Source organism: Lagopus leucura, unplaced genomic scaffold, assembly GCF_019238085.1.
Source record: "Lagopus leucura isolate 7727_CA_CO unplaced genomic scaffold, USGS_WTPT01 Super-Scaffold_806, whole genome shotgun sequence".
In the NCBI taxonomy this organism is placed as follows: domain Eukaryota; kingdom Metazoa; phylum Chordata; class Aves; order Galliformes; family Phasianidae; genus Lagopus; species Lagopus leucura.
The window spans coordinates 8,261,970-8,284,720 of record NW_024962260.1 but is presented as its reverse complement, the minus strand read 5'-3'; the positions used below and the strand labels follow the sequence as shown (position 1 = coordinate 8,284,720).

Sequence of the window (22,751 nt, the reverse complement as noted above, 5' to 3'; positions counted from 1 at the left end):
TTAGTTTCTCATCTAGTCCTGGTACAATATAAGTGACAAAAGAATCCCTTCAGTCCATTGCACTACCACAACCCTATATGCATAGAAAGGCAGATCAATTGTCTGTAACAGCAAAAAGTTGTTTGAAGGGAATTTGAAGAACCTCTACTGCACAGGTACTTTAGATGTTAAGTACATCGGTTCAATTTCTTTCTCAGGGCTTTTTTTTTTTGTCACATAATATATCCTTATATAAACATAACTTGAAGTGCAAGTGAGGTTGTACATAGTACTGCAGACATGATTTTTGACCAAAAAAACCCAACTCAGCACAGGAGGCTTGAACACTAGTACAGTGACAAGTCTATGCTGAGAGCCCATCTGGGGTGTGGGAAGTGGTGAATGAGAATGCAAAGCACATTTCTGCATATAATGTGCAAAGGCTTGATCTCCACAACTGCACTCATTTTGCTACACGCACAGCCAGAGATGAAAAATGAGATAAAAACAGCTGGGAATGGTCGTCCTGAGAAGATAACAGTAACCATTAAAAAAAATCTAAACATAAAATACAAATACAGAAGCAACAGAACATTGTTAATAATACTAAAAGACAGAAACGCAATGCTGTTAAAAAGTTTCAAGTATTATTCCAGATCCAATTTCAATCCTACTCACAGGAGAAAATGCCCAGAGATTAAGAAGAGAAGTCCACACAAAAGTGTATCTTTAATAGCACACAGGTGTGGTCAGCAGACCCATCCTCAAGGCAGCTATTTGAAAAATAAAAATCTAAACACAAATGCATAATTTTAATTGGCATTCATATGAAGGTGTGCGTTACTGCAAATCGTTTAACTCACTGACGCCAGTAGACACGATGTGCTGCATCATTTGTGCTCCATTAAGTCACAAGATAGCTGTGTACACTTTAATATTGAAGTATAAATCCTACTGACAAAATAAGGCATACTTAAAAACAACGTGGTATCTACAGAGGTAACGTGGTATGCTTTCTTCTCATTCTGTTTCACACTAAGTACGATGAAAGAGAGAAATTGGTCCCAGTAGAGCTCTGTGAACATTAACTACCAAGTTACTTTGAGATAGATTAAATCATATTAACTGGCAGGAAGTGGAGGGGGGGAGGAATAGTGCTGGGATATTTTTTGAAGTGATGCATGGGATGTTTCTGGAACAAGCTCTCCAAAAGGTGTGAAAACAAAAGCTATGTTGTTGATGACAGCAATACCAGCGTCCCCCTTCATCATTCTTACCCCAAGCTAGAAATGCCTCCATATTGCTACAATCTGTCAATTGCTTTCTGAAAGATTGCTTTCTCCAGTAAAGCTGCTATATTCTGTTTTAAATTACAGCCTTTTCTACATTTTCACCAGTGTATGCATGCTAGAGAACAGCTGCATGGCAGAGGTACATACTCAGCATACAATATCAAAGGAAATACAAAAAATGAACCAGTGTGTCCTACTGGCTGCTGCTCTATGTCAAAAGCACTGTTTGGTCTTCTGATATAAAATACTACAGAAGTAATATTAGCAGAAGGCTGTTCTGCTTCAAGTATTACCCCAACTTTAAATGCAATTTTCAAATTTTTGTGCAATTCCTTTTTGTAATTTAATGTGAATAAAACCCATCAATATGACAAAACTAAGATAAGAAACTGTACTACTTCCACCATAACACTGCACATATGGTACAAGCTTTAAGCTAAAACAGTTGTTTCATGGACGGATTTTTTTTTCAGTGAAGGTTCATGTATTTCTAGCCCAAAGGCCGTGAGTAGTGACAAAATAGCAGAGCACCGCAAAATGCAGTTACAAATATACACTGACAATTTCCTTCTTAAATATTAATGGCTCTTGAAATAGTCTTCAGATACTTATACAAAACATTTCTATTTTTTAAGTTTAAGGATTATTCTTAGTTTCTTCACAAGTAGTGCAAATACACTCCTTATTCTTAGGCCTTCCCAAGATATGGCTGGTTTCTGTGTGAGTGATTTCTGCTTGTGTTCTTCAGTGAAGTGACACAGGGACGTTGAAGTCATGAGGATGGAACGCAACGCTTGCTGGACTTTCTTGGAAAAAACAACCTACCTCATTCATTTACAGTTGTCAAATTCTACAAATTCAGAAGTTCATTTCAGATTACCTGATGCAGAAGTTATTGGTTCCCTGCTATGGGAGAAATGAGAAGATCCCCTGAAACCTTAAACTGTACAAGCAGTATGACAAGCTTTTGTCCCCTCACTACAGACTACAAGTATTCAGTTCTTGAATCGCGTTTGTTCACAAATGTGATTGAATTTCCTGAAATTGAAAGAAGTATTAATATGTAACAAAGTTCTCAGAAATCAAGCAACACAAGAGTTGTCATCTTTCACAGGGTATTTTAAACATTAAACAGTTCAAAGGAGAACATTTACATACTAACATAGCTGCTTTTCACAGCCATTTTAGATGAACTCTAACCAGTAGCAGGATTTTCAGCATCTCCTGCCTAACAATTGGTAGCTCTATTATGTACGCAGAAAACCTGTTATTAAAAGCATTCCTCTGTACTTCTGCCTACTTCAAATCCAGAAGGCAAGTAAAACAGGAATCAAGAGAATTAACTTTGTCCTGAGAGACAGTAGTTATTTTTATTAAAGCAGCATTACACAGCTCACTAGGGAACTAATACTAACCAGTCTCACAACACATTTCTGCACAATCCTCTTCTAGAAATAAAATAAGTAAGGTTTCTCTCATTCTATGTTACTCAAGTTCAATGGGAATAGCAAGCCTGTCTGCACAAAATTCTGCATAAGGCACTTCTTTCTACCTCTCTAGAATCTCCAGCTATTCATGTTGTTCTTCCTCCTCTTGGGTTATGCGTCCCCCAGCACGTGTTGTGAAACACAACTTGAAGAGCTGAGTGCATTTTCTCTTTACTGAATCAGACAGAAGATCAGAAAGAAACCTTGCCTACATAACCAAACTACTCAGCAAAACAATCTAGCTCAGTAAAAAAAACCAGACAAATACCTAGGAGTGGTACATGACAGGTTTTGAGGGCTTTTCTCCCTTGTTTCTATGGATATTTAAAGAAAGTTAAGCAGCAAAGAGTAAAGCTCCAGAACAGCTAATGCTGGAAAAACAAGTGGAAAAAACCCTTCTCATTCTAGATGAAATTATCCACTCAAATATGAATGTAGACAACCGGTGAGTGCTTTGATACTGAGTTAACTCTCCAGCACTTCAAAATAAAATCTCCTGCGGAAAATTTGAGAGCCTCGTAACATGAAATTACAGATAACAGCAGAGCTTTGAACTAAAACTACAACTTAAATTCCAAATTATTTTTGAAAGGTATTTGGTAAAGCTCTGCATTTCTATGTGGCTGGGGATTAATATTTTAACTCTTTTTTATTATCTGCTTGAATGAGCCATATAGACGGGTTATGCTCAACCCACAGTATCTGAAATAAGGGTTAAAGGAATAATGCTAATTGTGCATGCTCATTGCAGCATTAGGAAGATGTTGCAGAATCTGCTATTCATTATAAGCAGTTTCTCAGTAAGGAGCAACAGCTCCACTGTCTTGAACTGCAGTGTGAATTTAGAGAATAACTCCCTGAGCAAGGAGGATTTCTTCATCCTTCCTGGAACAAGGTAACTTGCAGGCAGCCAATTTTTGTTTTATTCTTGAAATTCTTTAATACCTGTTGTAACACATGCCTCCTTCTGCAAGAATGACTTGGCATCAGTTATCAGTGGCCTTCCTTTTTTAAAAATCAAGGACCTTGTTTTGGATGAATAATTCTTGTGAATGACCAAACACCAGGTTTCCAATATCACATTCCAAACTTTTCTTCCTTCCATTGTCACAAGTTGTTCCCATCAATTTACCCCTTTAAAGTTTGTTGCAGTTTGCTAAAAATCATTTCTCGCAGTTCCAAAAGAAATAACAAAGGGCTAATTATCTAATTATCTGCACAGTGTTCTCAAGAAGCACTCAAGACAAGGCCAAATGAAAAGCTGCTTGAGACTGAGAAAGATATGAATAAGGAGGAGGTGGGGGTAGAAAATACCAATTTAAAAGTGCTAGTGGTACCTTCAGCCGTGCACAAAGGGTCCATTTCCAAGCTGTGTTTAAACAACAAACAAAAAACCCACAACCCAAAACTCATTCACTTTTGTTTGTACTGCAGCAGTATTCCTCACACAATTCTTGGCACTTTGAAGGATTTGTTTTTAAGCAAAAACAACCAAACCCAAAACCCTACCACTTTCTAAAAGGTGTAACTTACATGGCATGATGTGCTTTGACCTGAGTTCGGCAGTTGCGCCCCCAGTAGCAATCAGGACGTGATGTGACAGTCACTGCAGAGAAGACAAAAAGCTACATTTATTTCTGAAGCCATTAAATAAGGTGACAGAATACTACGCCACTGTTTCTCAGTGTTCTCAACTGAAGCTTTACTATTTAGTTTAACAGATACTGAATTTACAGTTTAGGACACCAGGAATATATCTAGATACCTTTCCATTAAAAGAAAAAAAATTGTTAATTTGGGTAGTTTGTTATTCTCCCCCAGTTTTACATACATAGTAAATGAGTGGTCCAGCAGGCTGTTACACTAAATAGAAAGGCAATAATGAGGAGAAACAAAGTGAGCTGTCTCATTATGCACAGAAATAAAGCAGAACTCTCAGTAGTTAAAGATGTAGAAGCTCTTGCACCAACAAGAACTGAATGGATAAAGTAATGCTTAAAAGTGGATTACAGGAAGAGTTTCTGTTCCCAATCTTAAATCTGCCAAAGGAGACCACAACCCGTATCTCATTTAAATCTAAGGCTTCATATAGAAGACCCAAAAGTGATTAACTTTTTAACTGACTTCCTCTGTACTGTGCAAAGCAAACCCCACCTGGCAGTTCAGCAACAGGAATATTTTGCCTGTACTGGTAGGCAAGTTCTCGAAAGCTGCGGAGGCCACAACAGTAGCAAAGCACTGTGTTCCCAGTAATTCTGTAATCTGGAGAAAAGTACAGTTTGCACAAGATGTCAGTGTAAGGAATAAGAAATCTGATTTAACGAAGGTGTCATGACATCACAAGCTATGTACATACAGAGCATCAAACCTCTTGATTGCTCACACACACACACACACACAGTTATAGGTGGACAGAAGTGAACAAAGCGCACCTGACAGCATAAAAACTCCTCTCTGAAGAGCTAACAGACTTTCATTTAACATATTCTTCCACGTCAAACCCCTGGATGCCAGGTAATCCTGAAAAAGAGTTTGTTTCACTTGAAAAATCTCAAACATTAAAAAGATACCAAGCCATTAGTTTCCAAATGTTTCCAACCCTAGATCTAACTATGCTTTCAACATGGGATGAGGCTGTTTACAAACAAAAATAGAATAATAGAATTATTTTTTTCTCAGCTTTCAAATCACCAATAAAACTGTTAGCTCAGTTTCTTCATCCAGAGCATTCTTTCTTTTGCCAAAAGAATGCCTACAGATTCCCACCAGCCACACTGTCACTTAACTTACAGCAAGATTTCACCCAGCCTACCTAATTTAGATAATCTAGTTATTATGGTATAGAAAGAAATATTTCTATGCAACACAATTGAAGCTTAATTTGTCTAGCATTAAAAATAAATAAATAAATAAATATTTGTTTTCCTGTTATATGCAAGTGAATTATTTTTCTCTAATCAACATTTCAGATGTTGCAGTTCAGATTGTAGATACTGGGCTCCCTGACAAACACTTCGTACAAGGAAAATTCTTTGATTTAGCAATCAAACATACATGAATTCTACGGTCACTTAAATCCAAATTCATAAATTGCCATAACTGTGGCCTTCTTGGCAGCTGCCAGACATATATGTTTGAGCATTTAAACATCACTATCATTTCATGAGCAAATTTTAAACAACACAGATTTATTATTATGTAACATAATAAACATTTGAAAAAATACCTTTAGGATATCTGACTCATAGTGGTTGTTATTTAGGACTCCATCTAAACACCTGTCACCAAGGTTTATTTCTAATAGAAGAAGAAAAGAATTATTATTTTTTCCCAAACCCTTTGGCCCTCACATATATTCTAAAGGCTCTTTTGTTTCCTGAAATAACACACACAGGCTCCTGCAAGCACCAAGCACGTGGCTGAGTTCAACACACGCTGAACACACATGTGCAATACATAATTTCTAGTTGCAATCGAAGACAAGACATTAAGATCTTACAATTTCACCGTCAGTTCAAACAGTGCTGCTGATCTGCACTAATTAACAGTGTTATTAAAGCATATTCTACAGTCAAGTCCTTTCAACTATTCGTATTTTTCAAAGCATCAAAAACCTCGAGCTTTGGGAGACTAGAAATTTGAGTGAGAAAGCTTCTTTTCTAACCAGCTAACATCAGACATTCAATGCTCTTGCAAAGACATGCATGATTCTCCTGCTAGCTTGAAATATACCACATTTTTTAATGCTGGGAAGCAATATGCTCAGCAAGTGCTGTTTTCCACTCAAATCTAAGACATGCACATTCAAGAATCATTTCTGTTTGTAGTGTGAGGACTCAGCCTCTGTTTCCTTTGGCATAACTGTGGCAGCCTATTGCATTTCATAAATTACTCAAAGTTTAAGGTAGACACATTATGGCAAAGAGAGCAGACTGGTAAAAAACATATTGTTCCAAAATACCACAGAATGGTGCCAAACAGCCAAAACACGCCATCCGAGTGCAGCCCCAGTATAAGTGACAGAAGGGCTGCAGACAAACAGTACCTGAAAATAGCAAAGAAAACCCGTCAGGATTGCACACAACAAATCTCAAGTCTGTCATTTTTACAGCACTAGAGTCCTGATAAACTTTGTTAAAAAAGCACAGCTTTCTTATTCAAAAAGAGGATGAATAAATACATTTTATGAAGGAAGACTGTTTCATGATTTGACAAGAAGACTCCAAAGAAAGAATTTCAAATAAAATCACTCTTCGAAATAAACTTAATTTTCACTGAAACAAAGAGAAACTTATTTTTCAATTGTTTTCTTAAGTTTGACTGCAGAACTGCTCACGTACATTGCTGAGGAGCAACATGAGGATTCTGTTCACGCTCTGCTCTTCGGTCAGGCATTGGCTGAAAGCAGCAGGTGCATATTACATGACTTCCTTGAGCAGGACACACATACTCCTGAACAGCTAGGTAGGTGAGAAAAAATAAGAAAAATGTAAGGCTGAACAACACAAAGAATTACAAAATGGACTGGAATCATAGCAAACAATAGACAAAAATCTGAAAGTAACAAGCAAGCTATACATACATATATATATATATATATATATATATATATATATACACACACACACACAGACATACACGTGTAGCTTGCTTGTTAATATAGATCTATAAAAATACATATATTTCCCCACAAAGATTCTTTAAAAAAGCATAGAAGACTTCTAAACTACATAGGTGTGCAAAAATATTCAAATACACAAAAGAGTTTATGAACTATCAACCATCAGATGTCTATTTTGGATGACAACACTAAAACAATGCTCAAATTTAATTTTCTTGCAAATATATCTGTGTGAAGAGGTGATACAGTACTGTGAGAATGAGCTTTACAAGGCCTGTAGCTCATACACCTACTATCTGCACACTGCTAACAAGACTTCATGACACTGACCTGCAGGAAAGTTGGCAGATGTGGAGGGGGCATCTCCCAGTGCTTGCATTCCTCCTGCTTCTGTCTCCTGGCCCGTGCCAGGCAGAGCTGCAACAGAGTGCCTTCGATACCCTGGGCACTGCCTGCATACTATGTATGGCTGACTGAAAAAATAAAATATTTTTAAAAAATCATACCCAAATGCAAATACAACTCATTGCTATGCTAGACTGCGGGTTGATTTTACCCTCTAAGTTCTAATCTAGAATTTCTCCATCCAGTAACATATGGAAGTCCACATAACTCAATACCTCACGGCTGTGAAGAATGCTGTAGCTGTAACAAAGAGTACTGCAAAAGAAAGGATTCCCAATAGCTTCCAAAAGAGAACAGTGGTGTGAGTGGAAGCAAGATTAACAAAGCTGGAATAATTATCTACTGGAAGACTTTTTCTTTTCTCCTCTAGACATAAACCAAAAAATGCTTGCTGTTGAAGAAGAAGAGCTATTCTGGTGGCTAGTAATCCCTCGGTCAAGCATCAGCTGCTTCGGTAGCACACACCTACTGAAAGCAGGATCCCAGACATTAATTGCAGCTATAATTAAATGGTCATAGAATGCTATTTCTCATAACAAAACCTTATGCAGAAGTCAGTCTTCCATAAAGTAACAGCCACAGAAGGTATTTTCACACATCACGAGATGCTGTCGTACTAATCAGGAGAAAGTTGGTAGTCATAAACTAAATCTTGCTGGGCTTCAAGGAGTTCCAATTTAACATATTTTTTGTTGACTGCTTAAAGATGGCCAGTAGAATTGCAAAGATAATTAATGGGAAAAATGAACTTTCCTCAAAACAGAAGAAAGACTCATTCTGGAAGTGATCGTGGAGACAACATCAGCAGTAACAATGCTCTCAATGTTTTTGAAACCAGTTTGTACGTTTGGGCACTCAAGCATAAGCAAATTCAATTCAGTACACAAGTTAAACGAACCTACCTGATATCTGAAGACTCACTATCTACATCTGACAATTCCAGTAAATCTTCTGAACTTCCCTCCTCATCTGAGAAAGACCTCCGCACTTTAGGTTGCAACATGTCTTGAGTAATTTTGTTTCTGGCATCCATGCTACGTACATCATCTTCATTACGACATTTATCTGTATGAAAACCAAGCTCAAGTTTCAAGACAAAAGCACAAGATTCTTCACATTTGTTATTCCCACTCTGCTCTTTTTACACAGAGTTACGGCATCTTTGTTGCCATAAAATTTGTTTTTAGATAACAGTTCAAAAACATCTTGGTTGTGTTTTGTTTTGCAGTCTCATCAGAGAAAACAGTACTAAGAGTCCATAACGTACAGACACGTTATTGATGACAGAATTTGTGCATACATCAGCTATACAGTTAACATGTGAAATACATCAGGCTCTGTAACACACTTGAACTTGCCTGGATGCTGAATCAGATAAGCTTCAACCAAGTTGTTCAATATGTGGTTTTTACAGATACGTTCTACTGGACAACGACAAGTTGGACACAGAGAAGACCTTTCCATCCATCCTGAGTAGCAGGCAGCACAGAAAGTATGCATACAAGGTTGCAAGCTGGAAAACACAAACATGACAAGTAAACCCTAAATACGTCATCTTTTTAATTTACATTCATAACACTTCACAAAACATGTAAGATCTACTTAGATAATAAGAAAGACTCATTAAAAAAGACTTTGAGGGTTTGTAAATATCCCAAATCTCCTGGTCACCTCAAACTTTTGTCACTGAACTTACATTATTATCACTTAAACACAGTTTTTTGTCAGTCATACATACCTCACGCAGTCATGCAGCAATTCTTGGCAGATAATACAAGTTAATGTTTCCTCCATCTTATCTGGTTTCACATTTGATGTTTTGGCATCTTCAGAGCCAATTTTAATTATACATTCACTTGGAGCTGCTGCTGGAAGATTTGGACAAGCACCTTCATCTACAAAGACAGAAAACTCCACAGTATGTAGATTTTGAAACTTTTTTTTTTTAATCTTACAAAACAACTGGAAAGGTGCACACAAATGAATTCCTTGTTTAACGACAATGGTGCCACTAAAGGTTCCTGCTTTTCACATAATGGTTTCTGCTAATCAAGTAACCATTCTCACTAGATCAGAAACAAAGCAATTGAGAAAAAAGCAATTGAAAAAGGACAGATGACACTGATCTGACTGAATCTGGACACAGGAAGACAGACAAATAATGTTTATTTACTTAACTTTTCTTTAATACTACAACATAGAATTACTTATGAGGGGGGAAAAGTTATCTACCCCACACTAACCTAACAGAATCACAGAACTGCAGGGGTTGGAAGGGACCTCAAGAGGCCACTGAGCCCAACCCCCATGCTAAAGCAGGTAACCTCTCAATCCCTTCTAAATTTGATGAGTGCCTTTGTATTTATTTCATGTTACAACTCTGCACTTTTTTTCTTAAGTTTCTGTTCACTTCACTGGGTTTCTATGAAAAATAAACAGCATTACATTTCTAATTTAAACTTTTAAAACTAACTTTCAATAATAACATTAAAGAGTTGGTTGCAGAATACTGCAGCATACTAGCCTCCTTTTAGTTTCTTTTTAGCAGGTTCCAAAACTTCTTCCTCCTCTGTTCTCTGAGAACCCAATTCTGCGTTTTCTTTGTCACTGATTTCTGAAGTGATTGCAGAAATTTCAGCATTCACATCCAGCTTTTCATGTTCATCATGAAGTGCTCTTAGACACACGGATTCTAAGACGGGCAAAGCAGGCACAGGAGTGAAGAGTGAGGATTGTGATCCTGCAAAATAAAAACAGCGAAGTGAATGCAGCTGCATAGACATGCAAAAACAGAAGTCTCTCAGACACCAATTATGCACATACATCAATCCAAACATCTGTACAGGAAAAAAGGATGCCAAGGCACAAGGACTGCATGTATCATTACACTCCATGCAGAGGACCTGGAAAAAAAAGGCCTTCAGTTGTGGAACTGTACTTAAAATCCCCTTCAAAGTGCAGAGCATTTATTCCTAACACTGTTACTCATATCAGTGCTTTCTGACAAAGATGCCACGGAAAGGATTTATATAATATTGATCATCATAACAGATCAGAAGCACTCTAAATACTGATATAATTCTTACCAGATGTAGAAGGATTATCCTGTTCAACAGATGCAGACTCAATAAGAGAGGTAGAAGAAGCATTAAAGAGGTTAGATGTAGAAGTAGATGGCTGTGGTTCCTCATAGCAAGACTGAGTAGCTGATGGTGATGAGGTAATTTGGTTCTCATCATTACTTCTTCCTGTACTTGAGGTATCTTTGGTCACATGGCATTGGTTTTCTACATTAGCTTCTACAGCTAGAGAGAAGGAGAAAAAAGGGAAAGAAAAAGAACTTGTGTGACAGTTTTCACACGATGGCTTCAGAATTTCAAGGGCTCAAACTCTAAAAAAAGCACTGTTAGTCATTGGAGCTTAGCTACTCTTCTCAAATCTCCAATTACTTCCTTACCTACTGGTTCTTGAGTTGCATCATGTTTTGCATTTAAGGATTCATAAAGATAAGCAACGTCTGAAAAAGAGAAAAAAATATTAAACAGAATTTTTAAATAAAAACCAACTCACTTAAATCTCACACAAACAAGTTCTACTGCCTGGCAGATGCTTCCCCTGAGTGTCTGACAACACAACAGGCCAACGAGGGACCACCTCCACTGTACAATGGTAATACTCCTACTTAGGAGGCAATTAGGAACAACACAGCAAGATCTTTTCTTCTCAGGAAACCAGGCAAAGAGGCCTTTGTGTGAGGTTTAACTTGTGCCAGCTATGGAAGCAGAGGCTCAATCATTTCTTACATGTAAAATCTGCTATGAATCATAGCAAACCAAGTTTTGTTTTTTTTTTCCAGATACTTCAGTTAAAGTTATTTGAAGGTTATTATTACTGAGCTCACCTCTCCAATTCTTCATTCAATTTTAGATTTCTTTGCGAGAAACAAACTCTAAAACATACAGATTTATTGCATGCTCCAAGTTACATCCAGAAACTAATTTAGTATCTATTAATACAAAACAACTGAATAATATTCCCTTTTTCACCAACCACTTCAGACTAAAGCATTCTGACAGATCCCCCTATCTTGCTACTTTTTACCCAAACTAGAATCAAATTCAAAAAGGACAGAAGCCCCTGTTCTCATAAAGTTAGTTTAAACTCCTTCAGAAGTACTCAGACCAGCCAGAATGTCAATTCTGTATTTCTTTTCTGTCTTTGAAGATGGAGAAGCTGAAAGAGCCAAACTGAATGCTTCTGTAATTCAAAACCTTGTTAATAAGAAATCTGTTCTTCAATTCATTATAAAGTACCTGAAAAATTCATATAAACGAGTTCTAACCACAAACAGTGCCATCTTAAAGAGGATTTATGAGATAAACAAGCCAAACAGATGGACAGATATAGCATATTGCTGCTTCTTGTAACTTTCACATCAGACAGCATAAATCAGCCTGATCTGTCTGCACATAAATTAACAGCAACTTCCTAAAAGGAGATGCACACATACTCTTTTATGGACAGTTAATACATGTATCGACGGATGAAAACTGTAAGTATGCTCTTTTATTTTTCCATCAAACATCATGTTGTAAATGCATATAGGGGAGCTTGTAAGTGATTCCTAAAGAGCACTACAGGCATGTGAGGGATGATTTTACTCCAAGGGTACACAAATACCTTTTCAGGTTTACTGATTTTACTTATACTACAGGATCTTTTCCCATTCCCAGCTTGCCCCACATTTTTAAAAGAACAAAACCATAAAACATCAAACTCAACTTAAGCAGCAACTCCCTGATCCCCCTCTCATGCCAAAAACTGCTTAAATGTGATATACAAAGTAGTGCTAATGACCTTGAGAATTTGGAGTCCTGAAATGAGTGCTGGGTGTGTGACCAGGACCTTATCAGTTATCACTGCATGCAGTGTTTCTTCCAAAGCTGCTGACAGGCAGGCTTCGATGCGACAGCTGTCAGACCTGTCCTTGTCAAAACTGGCACATCCACAACCCAGTCCATAGAATCTTGTTTCTACATATCAACAAATTATTTGCCTTAAAATGAAGTAACCCTGATTTGATTGTACTGACGTACAAAAAGACTGCACAATTAAAAAATCATCCTTTACTTACTGTTCTCTGGCTCATTTTTTCTGTAAACAACATAGATCACATCTCCAGTTTGTAAAGGGTACGTCTGCTTCTTAACCACTTTCAGTTTATTAATTACTGTTCCATTAGTACTATAAAGAAAAAGAAAACAATGTAAATGGTTCCATGATTATCTGGGAGAAGGAAAAGAAAACTCAAGATACTTTCAATGAAGGAAACTGTTGGCTCTCCAAGACATTTTAAGCAAGGATAAAGAAAAATGTTCAGAAACAAACCAAAGAAAAGAGAAAACCTGTTTCAAAGAGAGAAGAGCAGGACAGTTTGTACTTCAAAGCTTGTTTGCAGCTCCTACTAAAGACGTGGCCTTCACAGAAACACGACACCTGGCCACTGCCTCAAAATAATTCAGTGATTGTTACTACAGAAAAGTCTCCGTCTTTTAAATACGAGAGAAGAAAGGACAGTAGGATTCCTATTCAAGAAATTGTCTTCCAATTAAGAATGGGAGTCTTCTAAAACATTTTGGCACAAAGCAACTTCTGTACAGTAAGGGATCCATGGCTGGTGTTCGTTTTGCTTCCATTTTTGTTTCAAATAGTGAAAAATTTCAAGGCTATGTAGGCCATCTGCAACTGAAACCGAAGAAGTCAGGTGAGAGAACTGCTATGCACAACTTAAAGGAGAGCTGGAAAGAATTATTTTGGTACTTATGAAAGCTCCAAGACTTACAGAAGAAATTAAACCAGGAAAGAAGCAAATACAGAGCACTGCCATATTAATTCACCTTTGTTCTTTCACTGTGGGTGCTGTTCAATAGGCAAGCTCTTAGCTTTTAATAATTCAGTCATTATCCAAATACTGAAAAATTTCAGCTACCTTGCAATAAGCCCCTTTCAGGGCTGCAGCATTCTAGAACTTCAGATTTCTGCCATTTCTGTCTCATAACTAGTACCATGTATGAAAGAAAAGAAGATGCTTTTTCCCCTCAGCAAAGCACCTCCTCCAAGAAACGACAGCAAACCTTTGCTGCCACCTCCTGGAAGCCACTACTTGTTCTCAGAACACATTCCAGCCTTCCTCAAAAGGACCAGCTTTTACCTAGAGGAGAACAATGGTAATTTAGACATAAGCATCTTTCCTCCCCTTCTCCTCATTGTTTTTCCTTTAAAAATAAACTCAAACCAGAAAAAATCTCCTGTCATTTAGCAAGACAAATAGAGAAAACACTTTGTACTGCTGATCTTCCCAGACGCAAAGTTGAAAGCATTACATGAAAAAGCTAAAAGGGCAAACAAGTCTTTTTGAATAGCAGCACATCTTGTTCAAGGCATCACTTCTTCCTTCTCCCTCTGCAACAGCTTTCACTACCTACACAGACAACACACATTAAAAAGCAACTTTAAGCACCAACAAGGAAAAAACTTTGGGTCACATCAATCATTGCTCCACTAACGAATCTTCAGGCTTCTTTTACAAGTAAAGAAATTAGAGCTTGCCTTTTTACCTTAGGAATATAGATGCTGACTAGCCTGCAAGAGATGAGAACCAAAGAGGCAGCAGAATGGGAACATCACTGAAAGTTAAATGCACCAGAAGTTCAGCAATTAAGAGGAAGAAAGAATTCTAGTCATTCTGCCAGAAATGATACCCATTTTTAACTTAACACTGATACCAGTGATATTAAAAAGATGGCTATGAGGGGCATTAAGCCAAGCGTGGCATTCCTGGAAAAAAGTTTATCAGCACTGTGCATCAGAAACCACTCATTTTTGGTCTGCTAACAGAAGCTGCAGAAACAGCTGCCCCATCCACAGTGACTACAGATATCCAAGTCTCCTCAGTCCTGCAGCTATGCTGACTTCAAGGAGAGCTCAGTAAGGAGTTAGGTGGCATCCATGGACACGAAGTAAGTAAAAACAGATACAATTTATAAAGAAGGGGAAAATAAAGCTCTTCTTAAATACATAAACAAACTGAAGGAGTTTCATCTCAGTCAATAATTAAAGGAAAAAAAATCACCCCAGATGATTGTTATTCCTCCACTTAGCCTTCCTAGTTTCAGTACTGCAGCATGAGACATCTAACAGATACAGTGACATTACATTAATGCTGTGGTTTTTTTTGAATGAGACACACATGATAAATAATGGCAATTGTACATTCCTCTGATGTTTTAGACCATAGCAAGCTCCTCATAAGAGAAATAATGTTTAAAACGTACCCCACAGAGGAAGGTTCACTTGACACTGAACTGATATTAACTAGCTGCATTACCTTTGATGTGGAGAACAAAACTTTACTATCAGGTGTAAATTGCTTGAGTTGTGAAACAATGTCACAAAAGGTCCCATTGCCACTTCTCTGAACAGAGGAAGAAATAAAAGTCAGGTGCGGGCTCAGCTCCAGCACAGCTGTTGGCTCTGCAGCCCCATCCACAGCCAAATGTTACCTTCACTTCCCAAACCCAGCAACAGTACAGAATTGATACAAACAACCACATTTCATTTAGAAGATGCTGACCTTCAAAGTAGATTAATGATCTGTGTATTGTAAGGCATTCAGTTACCCTTCCCAGAAAATGCCAGCCCGTTACCTTCTAGTGATTACTAGCGTCCATCCAGGAAACAGAAATGTAATTCATGGTAAAACATACGGGTTAACAGATTTACAAGTTGTGCAAGTGCATAGTATCTTCAACACACTATAAACTGAGATGCACTTTGAGCTTTAATAAGCTTCCATACTGCTAACAGCCACCGAAACAGCCTGACTGCAGGGTAAGCAGAGCCCAGTAGCAGAGAGGGCACCACTGTGCAATGGAGATCAATCTCCTTACCCACAGGAAGGGGACACCTGCTAGTCTGTCACTTGAGAACATCTCTCCTGCTCTGAAAAAAAAATCTTTTAATATTTAACCAGAATCCTTCAAAAAAATTACCTGGAAGACGAAAGAAATCCTTACAAGTTACCACAGCTGCTTTTCAAATTTCTATTTCAAAATGAAGAATCCTACAGTTGCTTTTACTGATGGCAGACCAGCATCTGCCTCAGCTGTGTCACGTCAGTCTGTCTTTCTGTCAGACATGGCTTGGAAAACAAAACAGAAACACAGACACAAAAAAAGGGGGAGGGGGCCCAAATCCATGGATATCTTATTGCATTATTTGCTAATTATTGGGTTTTGTTACATTACTGCTGGTTCTGTTTACTCAGTAATTTCAAATCCTCTACACATTTGCTATGATCCGCAAATTTATGGTAATTCTTTCAAAAATAGATGTGTAAACTCACCACGCTACCATGGTGGCAAATAACAACGTTGACCATCTACATGTATTTGATGATATTCTTTGATTTAGCTACAATACAAAAACAAAGTCCACTCAGTCCAAGTATCCCATGCTAGCTGCCTCCTTCAATGCATTCCTTCTCACCAGAAAAATCCGAGCTTGACCACAGCAATGTTTCCAAACTATTTTCCACTTAACAGCAGAAAAAAGCTGATGTTGCAGATTTTTCCGGGACTCTGGGCATCAGTATTGCCAACTCAAACATTCAGAACTCTTCTTTCAGCCTGCTTGATTTTCTAGAGCTCAGCTATTACTCACTGCAAAAGTTGGAAGAGTCAGAGGAGTGGAGTCTTCTGCAAACAGACATGCTAACTGATTCAGCAAGAGGTAACTACACTTCACAGCAACACACAGGCAAGCAGAACACTTGAATGACCCCAATTCTTTTTTGTCAGCTACATACAAACATAACATGCATAAGCAGCTAACATTGGTACTCCATGTACTGATGGAGCCCGTCTATGACATCAGCTTAACAAGTCCCACCTTTTCATGAATGCATCATGTGAAAAAATAAGTTTAATCTGGCTTAGCGAGTTCTTTTTTTTTGTTATTGCTTTTTTTTTTTTTTCCCACCCCAGGAAGGGAGGCAAAGAAGGAAAAGTAGGAAAGTTTCTGCATCATTCACAATTTGTTCGGATTTTATTATCACCACATTGGTATAAATTAACTCTACCAGCTGCATGCACTTGAAACAAGTGATGGTTTTCCAAACACAGATTTACAGCTGCCCCCTAAAACTACCACGACCAGCAAACATTCCTGATCTGTCGCTTGAAATGTCCCGATGTGTGGCTTAATATTGGATAATGACATTTATAACCATTCCCTAGAAGTCTCAGGATTTTTCTCCCTAAAGGTTGGCACTTCATCCCGCAGCTTCTTGGAGTACAAAGTTTCCCAACAGCCACAAGCCATCGGGGATGGATTCAGACACCTATCCTTCAGACAACCTACTACCTCTACTTACAGCCTAGATGGGGAGAGGGAACTAAACTTTTACCAAGCTTGCAGGTAACACCAAAGTAGGGGCTATATTTAATATTTAGTACATGTGAGAGTTGGGCTCTTGAGAGGGACCCAGGCAGACCGATGGGAATACCATGACAAGGTCAAACCCAGCACTCTGCAGCTGGGATGGAACAATCACCTGCAACAGTAAAGGCTGGGGACAAATCTGCAAGGGATCTTGGTGAACTTCATGCCTAAACGTAAGCTCACACACTTTGGATTTATGCCTAGGCATAAGTCATCAGTGTGCCTTGGCAGTGAGGAAGGCCCACAGCATATTTGACTATATTAAAAAGGGTGTAGTCAGAAGATCAAGTGAAGTGATTAGTCTTTGCTTAGAAATCACTTGCCCACATATACAATATTTCATCTACTTTTTGGAACACCAGGACAACAAAGGTGATGATAAACTTGAGAAAGTCCAGCAGAGAGCCACCGAAGTGGCCAGAGGGCTGGAGCACAAGACCAATGGGCTAAAGGGATACAGGAATTGGACCTATTTTTCCAGAGAAAAGGTGGCTTGGGCACCATGAGACCAAACAGCAATCATCCAGTACCTACAAGAAAGATACCAAGACTATGGAGTCAGGCTCTTTACGTAGAGCCAAACACGACAAGAAAAATAAAAAAAAACAGCCACTACAGGTATAATTAAGGTTCAGAATAAGGGCCATGAAATGCTACAGGATTTCCGTGCTTAAAGGACTAGAGAAAACCTAAACACCCCAGTTCAAACAGAATGACGGCCCTTCTTCCACTGAGTTGGAAACAGGTGACCTCCCGAGGTAGCTTCCAACATCAGTCATTCCACGATGTTCTGTTTTACTGGAGGAAAATTTGGCACAGCCACTAATTAGCAAAGCAACAGAAATTTTGCTGAAGGAAAGCTGTCAACTATATCTCACAGATTCTGCCAACAGCATCCCTCAAGATGCGCCCACTGTTCAACTAACGGCTTTTCCAGAACATTCTCAAAGCCCTAGAAAGTATACAACACTAACCTGAGCTACCAGAACAAGAGATCTAACTGCATCCTAGGACATTTGAAAAAGAAACAGCAGATTCAGCATGGCACATAAAACTTTTCACATCCAATTTCATCGTCACGTATATTCATCAATATACATTGAACTGTATTCATCTTTGGTTGTAGTGCTTTCTAGACATGAAGAGGGGAGCTGGCAAAAAAAGAATTGTTTGTTTCTTTATTGACTGCAACAGTGGAGCAGAAAAAGAATGTGGTTTACAGAAACATTTTAAAATGTCACGGATTTCTTGAAATGCAACAAACCAGAAGCTTTCTGCAAGCTCAGACAAAAAAATCCTGTCAAAAATGAAGCAGATGAAAATGTGAAGGGGGTTACAACCTCCTCCTAAGAAATCTCCTTCAATTCAAATTCCTATCTCAGATTTCACAAAGAAAACAAGATAAAATCCAATGAAAGCCACCCACAAACCCTGCAGTGCTATTTGTACTCCCACAGTAACCTTAAAACTCTACAGGAAATAACAAGGCTAACATGCCAAGTTCACTGGCCTTCAGTATATGAAGAAGTACATAACGAACTTTACACGCCAAAAGTTGTTTCACAAAATTAGCTAAGCTTCTTGACAGTAGTTCCAGTGAGGTATGTGCTTATCTCTTTTTACATTAAGGACCTTAGTTCCCAAACCCTCGATACACATGGGAATAATTATTCTAGTTAAACAAAACTCCAACAAGCCATCTTGCTTTCTCTCAGAAGCCCAAAGAAATATCCCAAAGAACTATTACACCATCAGTATTTTCCATGGGTTCCTTTGAAGAGGAAAAAAAATACTGGGAAAGTGCAAAAAACAAACAAACAAGAAAAACAACCACTCCACAGCTGCAAAAAGAGAGGAAGAAAAATGAAGGAAAAGGATTTGTTATAAATGCCTTGAGCAATGCACAAGATTTTACTTCATGGCCTAAAGAAAAGATAGTAGCAGAAGTTCAAAGGAGAACTAACCTTGTATCTTCCAATGACACTTGACCAGACTCTTCATCCACTATGATTTTACAGTGATCTCCAGACACCAGCTTGTTGCCAGGGAAAGATAAGTCACAACCTTAAAAAGCAAGCAGATTTTCCAGCATGTTTAAAAATACACATTACACAGACAGCTCAACATTCTACATGTCTATAAATGCACAACAAACTGACTCATGTACATCTGCAATAGTTCAAAAATCCTGCTGGCATATAAGCAGAAACATAGTCCATCTATGTGATGTATAAATACTGTGCAGTAGCCCCACGTACCAAGACAGGTTTCTTACAACCACTTCAAGCTGTTGCAGTTCCCTTTCTTTCCCTAATTTCAACCTTTACAAATGAAAACCAAACCACAACTTGTCCACTTCGGAACAGTATAAATTCACACAAATCTGAGATGCACTCAATCCAAATTTTGAAGGCCTTTGTCACAGAGCACCCAGCCCTTTTTCACACCAGTGTAACACCAGAATAGGAAATACTGGGGACTAGTAGTTGATAAACGAGAGTACCATTCCTCTACCTGAAAGCCCTGCGACACAGAAGCCCACAGAAGTACAAAGGCCAAAACGTACCAAGCAGCTCACCAGTATTTCCATTCTATTCAGTGAAAGCCTCTACAGTGACTTCCAAAAACGCAAAGGGAACATAAACAGGACTACCGTGGACACTCTCTGAATCAACTGTCATTTTTTCTTCCTTGCACAAGCTGCCTCAGGTGACCCCAAAGGTACATTCACGTGTAAGCGCTCCCATGCCACAAGCTGGTGAAAAGGAGCACAGGTCTCTTCACCCAGCTCGGGGGACGAGGGGCCGCCAGGCAGCGCCTCCAGCATCTGAAAAGCCCAGGCCCGGTTCTTGCAGCCCACCTCCGCAGGCTGTGAGGCCGGACCCGGGCCCGCCGCCGTCCCGCACGGCGCAGCCCGTCCCACCTTTCTTCCTGCCAATGGTCCACTCTCTCTTCAGCAGCAGGACGTGCGGCTCTGCCTCCTCAGCACCCAGCCGGGTCAGTCTCCCCCAAGGCTGCTGCCGCCGCCCGCTCTGCTCGCCTCCTTCCGAGCGCTCCATTTGCCTTCACATCTGACGAAAAGAAACAAAGCGAACCCGAACCCCGCATCGCACGGCGCCGAGGGGCCCGTTGGGAGCCGGCTCCCGCTCCCCCCGGCAGGCCGGCCCGAGCCCCGCGCGTCGCCGCCCCTCTGCCCCCCGGGGCTCCCGGCCCTGCCCGCTTCCTTTTGTTGGAGAGGCAGAGCCTCTCCTCTCCTCTCCTCTCCTCGCCCTCCGGCCCCCCGCCACCAGCCCACCCCCTCTGCTCCCCGCCGCCCCCACCCCGTAGGGCCGCTCCCCGCCTGCTGTGAATCGGGCCGGGCGGCCTCCTTCCCCCCGCTCACTTCTCTCCCCAACTTTCCGCCCTCCGCCCCCCGCGGGCTCACGCTCCCTCGACGCTAAGCGGTAGGCAGGGGGCACCGCGGCCCCCCCCCGCTGCTTCCACCCGCCCCTTCGGGCGCGACGCCCCCTCCCCTCGGCCCGGCCCTTACGCCCAGTCCCGCAGCCGAGGCGGCTCCTGTCAACAGACATTGCCACCCTCAGCTGATCAGGGCGGGGCGGAGCCCGGCCTGCCATTGGAGGCGGCGCGCGGCGGCCATAGAGAACGCGGCGGCGGCAGAGGCGGACCTTCCGGCGCCCACCACCGAGCCACACCTGCTAGAGCGTCGCCTCTTCCGCGGATGCCGGAAGGATTATGGCGAGGTTAGGGCGCCGGAGACGCCTCGGCGGACATCTTGGGTGCGGGCAGGCCCGCGGGTGGAATAACATGGCGGGCGCCATCTTTGATGCGGGTAGGGTGGGAGCTGCTACGTATGGGCTGCGGCACGTGGATGAGCTGGATCGCGTGTAGTTAACAGTACGTTGCGTTTAACTCTTCGATATGTAAGAGTTGTTCGCTTGCAATGGTTAAATAAAAGCATGCTTGCTGTACTAGAGAAGTGGTGTTAGAAATAGTGTTTGCATTAAGGCAGAATCTGTTCCCTTTGACAGAGTTTGTGCTCAGAGAGCCCCAGCGTTCATCAGCAAGGGCTCCGACATACCTGCCTAGCGGGGATGGAAACAAACTCTTTAAGAATCATCGCTTTGCTCTTTGTTACCCCCCATACCACCTCATTTTTATGCTACTTTATTTGCCTTTCTTTGATGAGATGCTGCTACTTGATTCACAGGATTGCGTGCTCAGATTTTGCCTTCATTTTGGCCTTCCCTGAAAACCCCGTGGATCCTTTTGGCCACAAGAGCCTCACAGCAACTCCAACCTGTGTTAGAGAGCCCTTCAGCTCTGTGAATACAAGCAAAATTATCTGTTCTATCCAATGCACAAAGCACAATATTACTTCTCCGTTCTCTATCACATGGGCCTCAGTTCAAGAGAAATCAAAAGCTCCCATGTAAGTCAAAAGGGATGCGTGTACTTAAAAGCTTTGCATTATTGACCTTCAAGAATGGGCCTGTCTATATTCCTTATAAAGTGTTTACCTATAAAATGCCCTTCTTACTTTTAACTTAGTCCTCACTGAGGACTAGTGCCTTTTATACACTTGAAGAGAAGTTGTAAGTGGAGGTTACTATCACTCAAAAGCATTTTCATAGCACTTCATTCTTATTACTGCTCACAGTTACTAGTCATTGTTATCTCTGAGAGGCAGAGAAAAATACCAGCTCATGGGAGATGTGACTGAAAGCCCAACAACCAAATCTTTTGTGTAAACCACAGCATTAGCTGAAGGAGGAAGTTGTTTTGTTACATTGAGGCATTGAGAAAACATTTTCTAAATATTCCTGCCAAGAGATCCCTTTGCAATCACACCGAGGAATTACTGCACCTTGGTGATAGCACAGTGCAAGCAAACGATTGGTTCAGCTCCTGCAGCTCTGCTGTACCAAGTAAAAAGGCAGCAAGTGAAACACACAGCTAGCTTAACGAGTCCTGTGTGGATGGGAGACTCAATTAAAATTAAATTATACAACAAATTAGGTTTTAAATGCTGCACAGCTTAGCCAGCCAGATAAATAATAATTAGAGATATACTGATCTGCTGCTCTGTGCAGTTGAACAGCAGACTGCTATAGCTGCTTTCAATACATACTGTCACGTCCCTCCCAGCTCAGGGTGGTTTTCATGGCATTCCAAAGAAGCCACCCATGAACAGGCCCATTCTGTACCAGACATTGCTGTGAGCTGGGCTTAATAGACAGGAACTTTCTTCTAGAGTCTGTCTTTCCCACCTCTTCCACATTTCTTTAGCAGTTTCCCTCTCCCTTCTTTCTACAATCCAAATCATTCTACATGGAATTAATTTTCAGGCTCTGGATCGCGCAGACAGCAGACTCCCTAGGAAATGCAAAAGACTTTCCAGGGAAACAAAGTGAAACCACACACCAAAATCACGCACGCAGGAGCAATTGAAGCACCATGTTTTCCTGG

General features: G+C 40.2%; 1 protein-coding gene across 2 annotated transcripts; it reads right to left on the bottom strand.

Annotated features, from left to right (window-relative positions):
• Positions 1-689: 689 nt before the first annotated feature.
• On the bottom strand, positions 690-20,917 carry CHFR (checkpoint with forkhead and ring finger domains). Of its 2 annotated transcripts, XM_042865353.1 has the most exons (18): positions 20,815-20,917; positions 20,209-20,356; positions 19,250-19,349; positions 12,919-13,028; positions 11,242-11,301; positions 10,871-11,089; positions 10,309-10,524; positions 9,523-9,679; positions 9,143-9,297; positions 8,687-8,849; positions 7,710-7,852; positions 7,099-7,218; positions 6,720-6,803; positions 5,985-6,055; positions 5,191-5,278; positions 4,913-5,020; positions 4,292-4,364; positions 690-2,309 (listed from the first exon to the last, which is right to left on the bottom strand). In XM_042865353.1, exons 2-18 carry the CDS (start codon positions 20,342-20,344, stop codon positions 2,267-2,269), a joined length of 2,046 nt encoding a protein of 681 aa, XP_042721287.1. In that variant the 5' UTR covers positions 20,345-20,356; positions 20,815-20,917; the 3' UTR covers positions 690-2,266. The 2 variants fall into 2 exon arrangements, with proteins under 2 accessions (XP_042721287.1, XP_042721288.1); XM_042865354.1 differs by lacking the exon at positions 20,815-20,917 and having other exon boundaries at positions 20,209-20,425.
• Positions 20,918-22,751: the final 1,834 nt, after the last annotated feature.

Coding starts and splice junctions, on each gene's coding strand:
- CHFR (XM_042865353.1), bottom strand. CDS start 20,344: ATGGAGCGCTCGGAAGGAGGCGAGCAGAGCGGGCGGCGGCAGCAGCCT. Junction 9,680..10,308: donor TAAAAAGAAACTAAAAGGAG/GCTAGTATGCTG, acceptor CTGTCTTTGTAG/ATGAAGGTGCTTGTCCAAAT. Junction 6,804..7,098: donor TCATGTTGCTCCTCAGCAAT/GTACGTGAGCAG, acceptor TGCTATTTTCAG/GTACTGTTTGTCTGCAGCCC.